At 43.8% G+C, this 13,459-nt stretch overlaps 1 protein-coding gene across 2 annotated transcripts in view; it reads left to right on the top strand.

The window, feature by feature from the left end:
• gtf2ird1 (GTF2I repeat domain containing 1) overlaps positions 1 to 9,866 on the top strand; it is a 29,197-nt gene extending 19,331 nt beyond the window's left edge. For both annotated transcript variants that reach the window (XM_079737834.1, XM_079737833.1), the window contains exons 14-27: positions 181 to 363; positions 2,086 to 2,139; positions 2,268 to 2,345; positions 3,821 to 4,004; positions 4,167 to 4,228; positions 4,684 to 4,755; positions 5,407 to 5,674; positions 6,904 to 6,932; positions 7,040 to 7,087; positions 7,221 to 7,298; positions 7,828 to 8,020; positions 8,281 to 8,318; positions 8,432 to 8,541; positions 8,766 to 9,866. In XM_079737834.1, the coding sequence (XP_079593960.1) occupies positions 181 to 363; positions 2,086 to 2,139; positions 2,268 to 2,345; positions 3,821 to 4,004; positions 4,167 to 4,228; positions 4,684 to 4,755; positions 5,407 to 5,674; positions 6,904 to 6,932; positions 7,040 to 7,087; positions 7,221 to 7,298; positions 7,828 to 8,020; positions 8,281 to 8,318; positions 8,432 to 8,541; positions 8,766 to 8,834 (1,466 nt within the window). In that variant the 3' untranslated portion in view covers positions 8,835 to 9,866. The remainder of the gene's footprint in view (positions 1 to 180; positions 364 to 2,085; positions 2,140 to 2,267; positions 2,346 to 3,820; positions 4,005 to 4,166; positions 4,229 to 4,683; positions 4,756 to 5,406; positions 5,675 to 6,903; positions 6,933 to 7,039; positions 7,088 to 7,220; positions 7,299 to 7,827; positions 8,021 to 8,280; positions 8,319 to 8,431; positions 8,542 to 8,765) is intronic.
• Positions 9,867 to 13,459: the final 3,593 nt, after the last annotated feature.

The raw sequence follows: 13,459 nt of genomic DNA, 5'->3' as shown, positions 1-13,459 counted from the left end.
GAGTGTTGATGCGTGACTTGATTCGTAACGAGTTAATCGGCTAGGTGTTTATGAGTGGAGGAAGGGCGGAAACCACATTTCTGAGGGTGTCATCTTGGGCCGTTGCTCCTTTACCGTCGCTCCTTGCGTCCTCTGGTGTACTTCTCTTATCTTCCATCTTATCTATGTCCTTCTCGCCAGATGCCGGTGCCGGCGGTAGCAGCAGTGGTGGTGGTGGTGGTGGGGAGGAGCCCAGTGAGCAGCCCCCCGAGCCCGCGGCGGAGACCCCGGTCGCAGCCGTGTGCCCGGCCACCACTTCTCCCTCCTCTGCGCCCTTCCACCCTCACCCTCTCTTCCATCACCAACTCCCAGAGAACCACGCAGGTAACCCACACCTGCTCCCCCGAACCGTGCCCCCACCCGACCCAACCTCCACCTCACACACCACCCCTCTCTCTTCCTGTAACGCTCCCCAACACAATCCCCCGCAACCACCACCACCACCACTACAACAACCCACAGCACCACCACCACTACTCCAACCACCAGCACCACCACCACCACCACAAGGCCGCTCTGGGGCCCCCCTGCTCCCGCTGCGCATCTGCTTCGGGGTTGCCGTGTCGCGGCCACACGTATGGAACCACTTCTTAGGCATTACCTCCTCACCTACACCTTGTCACGCCCCAGCTCTGCCCCACTTCTCCACTGCAACTCCCACCCCCTTCTCCTCCCAACACCGCTCCCTGTAGCCGAGTAGCGTCTAGCCTCCCAGAACAGTAGCGTCTCCCCCCTCGCCCAGACCCACTAGCAAGCGCCACTCATCCTCGCTCTGCTCTCACCCTGGAAAAAAAGCACGTCCATTGTAAGCAACGGTGATCCAGGGCTTAAATCGGGTCATTCAAAGTCCAAAAATCAACAGAATTATGACTCACAGGTGCGAATGTCAAGTCATAATCCAGGGAAATCTCTCTATTTGCACTTGAGACTATTATGCGTGTTTCCAGATGGGGAGCAGAGCTTTCCTTCTCCTCCTCCCGTCCTGGACCTGGGGCTGCTGTTGAATAATTCTGTGTGCCCAAACGGTCCCTTCAGATTCCCTTGTTTAAATCCTGACCCCTAGCTCCTGGCTAAATGTGTGAGTCATTTAAATGGCTCAGTGGCTCTCTCTTAATTAAGCCTACCAAGAGTGTTTGAGAAGATAGCCTTTGCTTAAATAAGGCATATTTATCCAGAAAAGCACAATTAAATTGGGATATATTGCATTTAATTGGGATATATATTGCAGTTTTAGTGTGGCAATAGATCAGGGTTGCTCCTTCGATGGGACTGCATGGAAACATTGAATTGTTTAGCCAAGGACCTTATCTCAAATGCTCTTTGGAAGTGACTCAGTTGTATTTTCCTTTTTATTAATTTGCTTCTGCTATCTTTTTAAGTTTTCTTTTCTTTCACAAATGACCACTAAAGGAGTGAAGTAAAGGTGAGTTTGGTGTACGTAGAAAAGTTAGCAACCTTTTTAAATATTCTCTTAGTTATAAACAGTAAAAAGAGAAGTGATTCAATATTTCACAGACATGCATCGATCAGAATATGTCTGTGGCCAAGCATCCCCCCATGGCAATAAGCTGGAACCCTGCCCTCGTGTGCTTTCAATTAGCCAAGCACTGAGGTTTTTTTGCGGGGTGAGATATCATCTGAATCACAAGATTCATATCTCCATGCTCAAAAAAAAGCCTAATCTGGCAAGGTTATCGCCCGCCGTTACCGGTCGACGCCTGGCAAGCCCTTAAGCTTTTCCTGGAAGTTTAGCTAAAGCTAGAGAGGCTTACATGAGGGCCTGTGCCAAGTTGTTGCAGCGTGGGGCTTTCATGAGCGCAACTTTGAGGAATGTTTGGATCCCCTTGTCTCTGCTCCGGGATGGGAACTTTAGAACCCATTCAAACAGTTTTTTATTGATGCAACTTAAGAAAATAGTTAATTTTATAATATCCTATTTTGGACCATCGAGCCATGATGGCCTCTTTATCCGGTGGAGGCTTTGAAGGGGTCGGGAATGGGGAGTGTAGCCAGTGTCCAATGAGTGTTTTTGCTTTCATCTTTCAGCTGAAGATATGTCACCCAAAGCAGGCCCCTACGGCACCGGAAGACTCTCTGAAGGTACTTCACATCCTTCACCAGAAGATCTTGTTTCTTCCTGATCGCACCGATAGATCAATAAGAGTGTGTCTCGTTCTACAATGTGTGTGTTTGGTCTCATTTGTTTTTCACTAATTGTTGCCCGGTAGGGAATCTTGTGGAGGACATTGGTGAAATGATTCTCCAGCTCCGGAAACAAGTTGAGAGCCTTTTCAGCATCAAGTACGGTAAGGTTGTTTTAGCAAAGGGAAGGGTTATCCCCAATATGTACGCACCTGTCATCCTGGAGACTTTGAATAACTCGCAGCTCTCCCTTTAATGCACTCTTAATGGATTGAGCCCAATCAGTGTATTCAATCAAGTATTTTAGCAGCCCTTGTCTTTGATGATTAGGAATATTGGATGCGTCAGTTGAAATTTTAAACAATATTCAGTGTTTTATAACCATTCCAGCATGAAGTTTTCAAACGGCGTAGCAAACGAAAAACACCACGAATCTCAGGGGGGAGAGTAACATATATTTCAATACTGTCAGAATATGTGTCTAAACTGCGTGTGCGTGTTCCTAATGGGAGGGAGCTGTTTGAAATTCAAACAGTGCACATCCTGCCCCAGTGCTTTGAGTTAGGAATTCACAGCCGGGTCCCACTGGGGTCGAAGCGCTGATGTCCTTGGCTGTCTGGGCGGCGCCGGTTCCCTCATTGACGCCGTGCTGTGGGATTTCATAGCGCGCCCCGATTCCGAATAGAAAGTACCTGTTGATGGTCAATGAAAAGACATGGGGGAGGGAAAACACAATGATTGCAATGGAACCATTAATTTGTTTTTGCCAACGATGATAAGCCTTCGCCTGCTGGCATCAAGGGATGTTGTTGCCGTTGAGCAAGTGTTTACAAGAGATGTTGAAGGTTTGGCCTTCCTCTGCTGTGATTCTGTGGTTAAACAAGTCGTTAAAAAAATATCTTTGCACCACACAACCAATGTGTACTGAAGTACCTGTGTTTCATTGACAATTAAGGTAAGGATAGGGAGAATGTAAGGGGGGGCAGGGGGGTGAATTACCATTACGTTGCTGTAGAGCTTCCGATGACTGGAGACAGAATATGGACAGATAACTAAGCTCTGTACCTCGCGCGGTGCTCTCAGGTGCTTAAACCGCGAAGCACATACGAGATGCGCAAGTACATTGAAAACCTTAACCGCACAACCTTGTATTATTGAATCGATGGTTTCCTAAGATCCCAGCCTCTTAGTGTGTATCTCAGAATAAAACGCATCAGTGTGCTCGTCCTGCACTTATGGCCCGCCTTGACCTAAGTGGACACGAAGCGCACTGTGTGCACTTTTATACTTTTTTATATGGACCAGTTGCTCTTAGGAGCATTGAGATGAATGTGTCGCAGTCTGGTTACGCTAGGGTAGATAGATTATCTTGGAGGATTCCTTTTGGTCATATTTGTTGAGATTCTCTTTGCATCCCAACAGCAATCCAAAATCAGAATCTCGGACAAAAAAAATAATAATCTGCATCTGTGCCTGTGGCTGTCGCTCAGATTCATCAAGCAGAGACTTTCAAAATTGAGCTGACTCTGGCCGGGATCTCCGCATTGCCTACCCTAGCCTTAAGTGTGGATGAGAGAGCCTGGGCTATAGCTCGATAAACCCTATCCCTCCCTTCCTCTCTGCCCTCCTGCCCCTCCAGCTGAGGCGCTGGGCCTGCCCGAGCCCGCCAAGGTGCCCTACTCCAAGTTCCAGATGTACCCGCAGGACCTGTACGTCACCGGCATGCCAGAGGGCGTCACCTTCCGGAGGCCCAACTGCTTCGGGGCGGCCAAGCTGCGCAAGGTCCTGGCCGTCGGCAGTCACATCCAGTTCATCATCCGGAGGTAAGAAGGAGACACGCAGGATTATGTCTTAGTGAGCTGAGACGGTAGAAAGAGAACAGCGCCACCCACTGGATGGATGGGCTATAGCTTTAAAAAAAAAATGGGTTTGTTTTGTGGTGATTTGAATTGTGTCGTTTTGCATTCTGCTTCCTTGCACTGCAGGCCTGAACTGCTGACAGAGCTCGTTAAACAAGAGATGCCCCCCATTCCTCTCTGTGATGCAGGTAGCTTTTTTTACTTGCCTGTGATACAAGTATATTTTGTGTGTGTGTGTGTGTGTGTGTGTGTGTTTGTTTACAGAGTTGGATGCTAGTTTTATGACGCACATATCACTGGCCTGTGCTTGCTCAAGCATAGCAGGCATTTTTCAGCTTTCATTATTGTGAACTTTGATATATGGATTAGGCATTTTAAAATGTTAAGATAGCGCTCAACAAAGGTTGGGGAGAAATTTAATCTGCCAAATACCTTTTTGAATGCCCTTTAGAAGTGCCAATTTCTTGGCCTTAAAGCCTGTGTTCATTAAGATAATTTATAACAGGTATATCATTTCAGGTTGCCTTTTATGGTATTACCAAGTTTGAAAGTGTCACTGAAATAAGGAAGACTCAAACCTCCGATCTCGGATATTTCTGGAAAACGCATATCAATAAACAAACATTGTTTTCGTTCCCTGCAGACTTGGATAACAAGGATGCCTTAACCACATCGGATGATATGATCCCTTTATCTAAGAGACCTGGCTACACAGGTAACCACCACCTACCCACACAGGAAAACATGTCTGTGACTCGCTGTCAACAAGTCACCTTGGATTAAAGCAAATGGATAACAACAACATAGCGAATAGAAAATACAAATGTAGTGTTTTCTTTCAGTTTTGTAAAGAACTGAAAGAAAAACAAATTTTCTTTCAGTTTGTGCCAAATGTATAATATATAGGAAGAAAGAATACCCACGCATTTGCACATACACATGTCAGTAAGAGGTATATCACGCAAGCACGGTGAAGCACTTAAGGAAACCACGGCAACTGAGGCTTGCTCTAATAGCGGATGTGGCTATTAAACCACAGCACACACGGCAATGAACGACAATGAAAGGAAAGAGTCAATACCACAAAAACATATTTTTGGAGAGGCTACAGAGACAAAATTTGGTAACGGTGCGGAAAGAAAGTTTTAAAAAGTTGAAACTACCCCGAATACATTATTAATCTTGTGATACCAGCCCTCATGTTTTGCAGCATTACATAAAATGTGTGTGACACTCATTTAGGCCAACGGTTAAGCCATTATGGAGGTAGTTAGTACCAACCAATGCTATTAAGATGTATTGGGTACAGCCCACCTTCTCATCTCTAAACGACAGGCCCTCATCCAACTCTCTCTCTCTGACTCAGAGTGCATGGAGGGTAAGCTCTCCCGGGCCGACCTGGCCAACACACTGCGGGAGCAGGTGCAGGACATGTTCAACCGGAAGTACGGCGAGGCGCTGGGCATCAAGTACCCGGTGCAAGTGCCTTACAAGCGGATCAAGAGCAACCCGGGCTCGGTGCTCATCGAGGGCCTCCCGCCGGGCATCCCCTTCCGCAAGCCCTGCACCTTTGGCTCGCAAAACCTGGAGCGGATTCTGGCCGTGGCCGACAAGATCTGCTTCACCATCACCAGGTGAAACTTATGGGTTTAAAGGGACGCCTCGGTGTGTCCGTAAACACACAGAGAGGACGTGTCGGAGGATGAACGTGACGCACCGACCACAATGCTACAGCTCTTAATGAAGTTCTGGGTAGTTCGGCAGTGCAGAAGTCCTCGTAGCTTGTCCAATCAAAATAGACTAACTGGGATCCTCTCTAAATATATCGGAATTCTCTGCTTATCTTGGGGTAATTCAGTAACCTGGCAACCCGCGTGAGCTTTGAGTCTGGGGAGGAGAGGCCAGGCAGAGACACTCTCCAATATTGTGAATTCCGACTGCATTACCCATTTTAGACTGTTTCAATGTTCCATATTGTATCCAGTGTTTGTAATAACGCTGTTTAAAAGAATGGCGTTAGGTAACGCGTTATTTTTTCAGTAACGGGGTAATCTAACTAATTACTGTTACCGTCGTTACAACACTGTTACCGTTGCTGTACGTTAAATGCAGTGCGTTACTATGAATTGATTGAATAAACTGCGTAATCCGAACGCACCCCTGGCTCCAAACACAAACGAGTGAGGAGACCGGGTGGGTTACCAACGAGATAAGCTATTATGATTGGCTAAGGCAGTCATGTTTCATGGTAGCCAATCGGAGCCAGTGTTTTTATACACAAGCCATGACACGCGCGCCACAAATGCGCGCCACAAACACACACACACACACACACGCACACACCAAACAGATTCGAGGAAGCAGCAGAAATGGCAAGCCCGGAGCAATCCGATGAAAAGTTGGCATTTTCTGTAGTATTCGGCAGATGTTCCACAGCCTTTGCAACCAAGCAAATTAAAACTCAGTTGGAAGTATATCAGGGCCTTGAATGGGCAGTTCAACCATTTAACACATTAAGGCCAAGTAAAAACTGCTCAGAAAAATCCAAATTATTTGACATATAGCAACTTTCTTTTTTTACTGTAACGCAAATAGTGACTTTCCCTGGTGACTCTACTTTTATTATAGAGTCATTCAGTTACTAATTCAGTTACTTTTTGGAACAAGTAGTGAGTAAGAATGAATCAATAGGGGTGTTTATATCGCAATAGGAATTGACTATTATTTTAATGTGCTAACATTTTATTTTGAACATTGATCGTACTTGTTTCATTTGCACTGCTGATGATGCCTGGTAATAAAAAAAGTCACCATTAAACCTTTTTATTTGCTTATGCTCATCATGTATTTATTTTTTTTGCAGACCTTTCCAAGGACTCATTCCAAAACCTGGTGAGTAAAGTCTCAAGAAAATGTCAATTCTTTACCATGTACCTCTAAACCTCCATAAAACTGTACCCTTTGATATGAGCAAACCTTCGTTTGTATTTCTTTCACAGCACCAAGGCGCGTCACCTTACTCAAGAAAGCCTTCGGCTCCATAAGCGGTAAAGACTGGATTAACACCAACGTTGTTCTTGACTTTGTGTAACGGCACCAGGCTGTTAGGGTTAGGCCATCACACCATCACAACACATGCAGCGTGTATGGTGCCACTAAGCTGTGCTCTTCATCCCACAGACGACGAAGACATCAACCGCATGGGGGAGAAAGTGATGCTTCGAGAGCAGGTTAAGGAGCTGTTCAACAGGAAATATGGTGGGCACAACTCTCCGGCCCTCGCTCTCTCAACGTGAAAGCAGCTTAATGCGTCAATGCACTTTGGCTGGGGGTTGTGTAGCATGGTTTTATCAAAGCCCGTCGCTATGGTGTGGACACGATTTATGTCAATATAATATCTCCTCCCGAGGTTATTATTACTGATGGTAAAGAGCAAGCTTTTGTGAGGGCGCCAAATCACGGTGGTGAATACAGGTTTATTTTTGTTTGAGAGACGGATGCGTGTGTATACAATCACACAGCACACAGTGTCTTAATTAACAACTTCATTACGTCTTGGGAATACTGAAGAAACTGATATTGCCATATCCCCCGAGTAATATTCAAAAAGTTCATTGATTCAAGCAGCCTCAAATGGTTGTAAAACAGAGGTTGATGCACGCGCACACGCAAGTTAGAGAGACGAGAAATGATACGCGTGATAAGTCACGTAGTTGGCTGCTCCTCCAGAAGATGTGATATGATGTGATGCATGAGCGTCTGAAACGTGTGATGTCGGTGGGTTCAGGTGAGGCTTTGGGTCTGGACCAGCCGGTGGTGGTGCCGTACAAGCTGATCCGAGCCAGCCCGGAGTCGGTGGAGGTCAGCGGCCTGCCCGAGGGCGTTCCCTTCAGGAACCCCAACAACTACGACCTGCTCTGCCTCGAGAAGATCCTCCAAGCCTCCGACCAAGTCAGCGTCGACATCAAGAGCCAGCTACAGTGAGTGGACCCACCATCAGAGTAACATTGACTATGCACTCTTCTTTATTTCTCTTGCCAGGATTGAAATATAAACGTTGGAATTCAACGTTTATATTTTACTGTTTTACGTACTTTTCACCACGTCTATAGGCAGGGCTCACCATGAGAATTCAACTTGAATTCTCTGGGTGTGAGCCCTGCCTGTAGATGTGGCGAAAAAAACATCTTCCAACTGAAAAGGGCCACAATCTGAGCTCTCTTGTATTCCCCTCACGCAGGCCTTTTGCAGAAATATGTACCGAAGCTTGCAACACAGGTACGTAACCTTGGGCTGCCTTTGGGGGTCTGTTTTGAATAAATGAAATGAAACACTAAGTGCTTAGAAAGGCATGCCTTTATGTGCCTTCTATGTTTTTGTTTTGATCTCAGAGGGGACAGAGGTCTCCATTAATCGACGCAAACGCAAGCGGGTCCAGGAGTGCAACAGACTCCCTGAATCATCCAACACAGGCGTATCGCCTAATCAGATTCCAGTAATGGTGGGTATTTGACAATCATATATAAGCATGCCCGCTGAGTCAAAGAGTTCTGATGTCCAGAGCGCTGCTGATTAAAAGTAACCAAAATTATATACCTTTTGTGACATCCGTTTGCAGACCATCATCTCAAAATATAAACTGACACCCGTTTTGCGATTGCGATGCGATGGCTAAAAGGCCAATCGAAGTTAGAAGCATCACTCACGTGGTTTTCTCTCTTCCAGCAATGGCCCATGTACATGGTAGACTACAGCGGAGTGAATGTGCAGGTTCCAGGGAAAGTCAAGTACTGACGGAGTTAAGCTTTCCGTGACGTCCGAGGGACGGAGATGAAGACACGACCCTGGTATTTATTGCTATTCCACAGGGAACATTAACACTTTGCCTGAGTGCCGCTGCTGAAAAGTTCTCTACCAAAAAAGAAAAACCCACAAAAAAACGACCCCCCCACCCACCTCGTAGGAATGAAGAACTATGGAATGTATTTTGAATCAGTCAACAGCAAGCCGGCTCACTGGATGGTTTCAGTACTGCCGAAAAGCTAGCTAGCAAAAACGGCTATCAAACGTTTTCTACCTGAGACAAGAGGGAGAAGAAAAAGAGGATTGATGCGACCGTGTCATTGGTTTTGAAAAAGCTACATGTAATTTCTTACTAACAATGCATTTCCCCTTTGCATTTAACTGAGTGTCCATCCACGTGGGTGACGTCGTGGATCCCGTGTGGATCCGTCTTTTGTTTTGCAACACTTTACTGACAAAAAAAAAGGCAAGTCTTTGATAACAATCTGGTTCCACTGATTATGATATTTGTATTTTTTATTTATTATATTTATTATGGAAAAAATTATATGTGCAGGGATGTAAAATACAAGAATACCAAGTTCTTACTGAACGGCCAATGACACTAAACGGCAGAGATGCTGCATAGCGTAGCGTAGGCGGTAAGAGGTGACTACCGATCACACAGCCGGCATTGAAGTGTCTTAACCGGGCCCACACAAGCCATCAGGAGTCAAGGACACAGGATGATAAACATGAACGTTTCGCCTTTCAGCCTTTGTAAAACATTTGTGGAAAGATTATCCAGATGGTTGGAATTGCAGTAGTAGCCGTGCCCATGATAAAACCTTTGGTTTTTAAGAAAAGAAATGTTTAAAAAAAAAAAAAAAAGATATAGCCGCCTCACTTTTTCATTTTTGTTAGTATCACATTTACAGTATGTAAAAATAACTCATGTAAGTCAAACTGAATGTAACATGTAAAGGAAATGAATGGTATGTGTAATTCTGCAATTGACCGTCTCTGGACTAACAATATTTAATAATGCTGTACCTTAATGCCAATTAGGCCTTTTGAATAAAATGTGTTGCCTTGGACCTTTTGCGTGTTTGTAAACCATGACACAACCTTGTTAAAGCTGTCTCCATGCAAAGAATGTATGCACTCAAACCCCATTATGACCCCTAGTATACCCCATAAACATTATTATTTAGCATGTTAACATTAATTGGGTTTTTGGTGGGTGGGGTAATCACTATGGAAAGGTTCCACATCGATGTATGTTTGTGTAACTCACCTGTCAGGAACACACCCAGGCATCAGGGGTTTGTGTGACATTTATAACCATGTGAGCTTGGTTGTTTCTGGTTAGTTTTTTTTAATGACTTTCCCTTTACAAAACTAATATCTTACCTATAGGTGCAAGACCACTATGATGGTATGTCATTCCTAACAAAGGACTGAAATACCTACATTTGACCAACATAATTTGATTAACTGGTTCTGCCACGGCGCCAGGATTCCAGTTTTGGATGGGCCAGACCAATTGTCGGTGGTCTTTAAATTAAAAACGTTATCAAATCCCTTTTTAACCTAATACAAATGACTGACTAATATACTGTTATATTATCTGTGCATAATAGAGATTTGAATAGCTTGATGCTCTTTAAATATTTTGTTGCATTGTAAAAAGTTTCGGTGCATAGGACGGACCTATCAGCGATCGCTCCTTAGGCCTTTCCTCGTAAAGAACGTTCCTCTGCGTCTTTCTCGTAGATCGCACCATCTTTCAACGTCTTTGGTAAATGCGACTGCATCACCTTCTCTCCCATGATGGTCAGCAGCTCGCATATTTCACCGTCTCTCCAGTTAGAACTGCTCATGTTTATCGCTGCGTTTTTGTCTCTGTAGAGACAACGCAGCAACACCTCTACCAAAGAGGAGCGTCTAATCGCATTTACCCTACGTCAAAAAGAAACCGCCAGCGTGTGTAGGGTCCGGGAGTGTAAAAACGACTCTTGGTTCTAACCAAAGAAGAGCGCTTTGGAATTACGCACCATACCTGGCTGTGCTTTAGCGCGTCACTCTATAGACCAGGTCTAGTAGGCTATGACTGTAAAAGTCATCAGGAATCGAATATTTCCCACATAGTTTAGCTATGCTCGTATAACATGAGGCCAACTATTTCAGAATTCTGTTTAATTGTTTTAAGTTTTCAACAATATTTCGATATCATTAGCAACAGACTGAGCTTGGCCTATTATACAAAGTAGATGCATTCAAATGTAGCCTAGGCTACATTTTAACGCAAATCGGATCAAGCATCAATATCAACAAAGTTTGCTGCATTGCAAAAATAAAGCATTTCAGAAGCCTTTATATATATATATATATATATATATATATATATATATATATATATATATATATATATATATATATATATACCAAATTAAAATATATAACTTTTTTTTTCAAGAAAATTTTGGGTGGGCCTGTTGAACAGAGGGTGATCCTAGGTCCGTCAGGCCCACTCATAACGCCGTGCCTGGTTCCGAGCCTGCCAGCTCCCCTTGGATCTAGCCAACCATGGAGAGTATACACACGAGGGTTGCACCAACACACATATTTGCCAACGCAAGACAACCGATCCCATATGCCAATACGTTTATTTAGATTTAAAAGCTTATAAGGCTGGCCCATTTCTGAACTCCATCAAAAAATATAAAAGTAACGGACAGTATTTTATGTTATAAATGTTTAGCAAAACAAAAAACAACAAAAAACCAAACAAAAAAAATCGAATCTGTTTTGAATCGACAATAAACACCATTGTATTATCTGTTTTGGTTTCGCAATAAGAAAAGACTGAGCTACAGATATCCAGTATCGTATCAGTGCATCTCTATTTAACACAACTTCAATATTGTGTTAAATAGATCTGCACTACCTGGGCTTCTTAACATAAAGGGTATGTTAAAAGATGGGAAAGCTGTTGTTTTTTTACATGCCTCAATACATGTTGCATGCATGATATTCTTTGATTACTTGTTTATGCAACCGTATTATAAAATATTTATTTTTTTAAGTGCCAGCTAACCCAAGACAGTCATATTTGTATTAAAAGTCTTGGTAGGTGGACAACATAGTATCATATGCTATTTCTCATTGTTACCAAAATAATAGAGAAATGCAGAAAGAACAGATGTATTATCCTGTTCGCTAGCCAGTTTTTCTGAACGTTCGACTCACAAACTCGGGTCCCTAACCCTTTCTCATTCTCGTTCTCAATTGTGTGGTGCAAGCAATTTTCAGACCAATATTTAAAAGATATATGCTTTTCAAAAGTGTCAAGGACTAATTCTGCAATTTCAAAAGGGTCGGGGACATGTCTGCAGCATCCCCATTGTAAATCACCAATATGATTCTTAACCTTACTAAACTGAGCAAAGAAGAAAATTAAGATTTGCGCGTCACTATCTTACCCTTCCATAGCGGTTATGACCGTACATCACCTCAAGTTCTGATTGCTGTTGGAAGTTGCCTTTACCTGCCAGGAGGGGGCGCTAAACGGAGTCGACCTCATCAGGGTCACCAGAAGATCCAGAGGAGTCGACCCTCCACCCATGCGCGGAGCTTGGGGGTGGCTTTCGGGACTGAAGCCCCGAATCTCACGTCAAAAGCCCCGGATCTATTTTAAGCTTTTGAAGTTATGACAACCCTGACATGTTCCCTCATGTCATGATTTATTTTCATTTTGAAAGAAACAACACATGGAAGCAATGGAAAATGCCATCTCTCGTTCGGTTGTTTAGAACGGTTGCCAGGACAACGTGACGTTTTCTAAACATTCACGTCTCTCAGCAGTCTTGTTAAAGTAGCCTCAGGGTGTGTAACAAACATTACCATGGACATTAGAAATTATTTTTCTAAACCAACATCCAGTGATACCGTAGCATAAGCAGCCCCTGCCATTGACCTGTCGAATGTTTCAGGTCAGTGAGATTACCTTGATGCGCGCTGGCCGGGAGCAGTAGTGCTGGTGCTAGTGCTAAATAGCCTGCATCGGCTAGCTAGGCTGATATGATAATTACTCCTTTCACACAAAATAGATTACAAGCGTTGTTTAAAATGTCAGAAATCCGTTTTTCTGATTGTGATTCTGTCTCAGCCAATATTGTACAGTGTTGTGTGTTACCAAATGTTACCTTAAATTAAATGTTGAGGTCCACTGAATATCATGAAGAGGTAAAAAATATCCATGTCTGACATATCGGTTATTTTAAACTCGAACTTTATTAACGATTTAGATTAGAAATGTACAGATATCGCGTTTCTGCATTCGCTGTTTGACCAGCAGCCAACATGTTACCGATGCGTGGCTGGTGCTAGACTGTCTTGTTTACTTTCAGCTTGCGTCCATATCCACGTTCATTGAACTTTGACCCCATTTTAAATGAGTTCTACCAGAGTGATAGATGCGGACAAACCTCTAAAACAATGTAGTACTTATTTGTGTGCATATGTATAAGACTTCAGTGCATTATCATTATTATTTAAAATTAAATTAAATTGATAATGATAATGCACTGATATTTCAGAGATTTAGGATTTGTCAATGTCCAGCAGGTCACCCT

This window comes from Pollachius pollachius (assembly GCF_949987615.1).
Source record: "Pollachius pollachius genome assembly, chromosome: 6".
Taxonomy (NCBI): Eukaryota; Metazoa; Chordata; class Actinopteri; order Gadiformes; family Gadidae; genus Pollachius; species Pollachius pollachius.
Note: the sequence above shows the minus strand (reverse complement) of the source record. Positions and strands in the feature narration are given on the sequence as shown.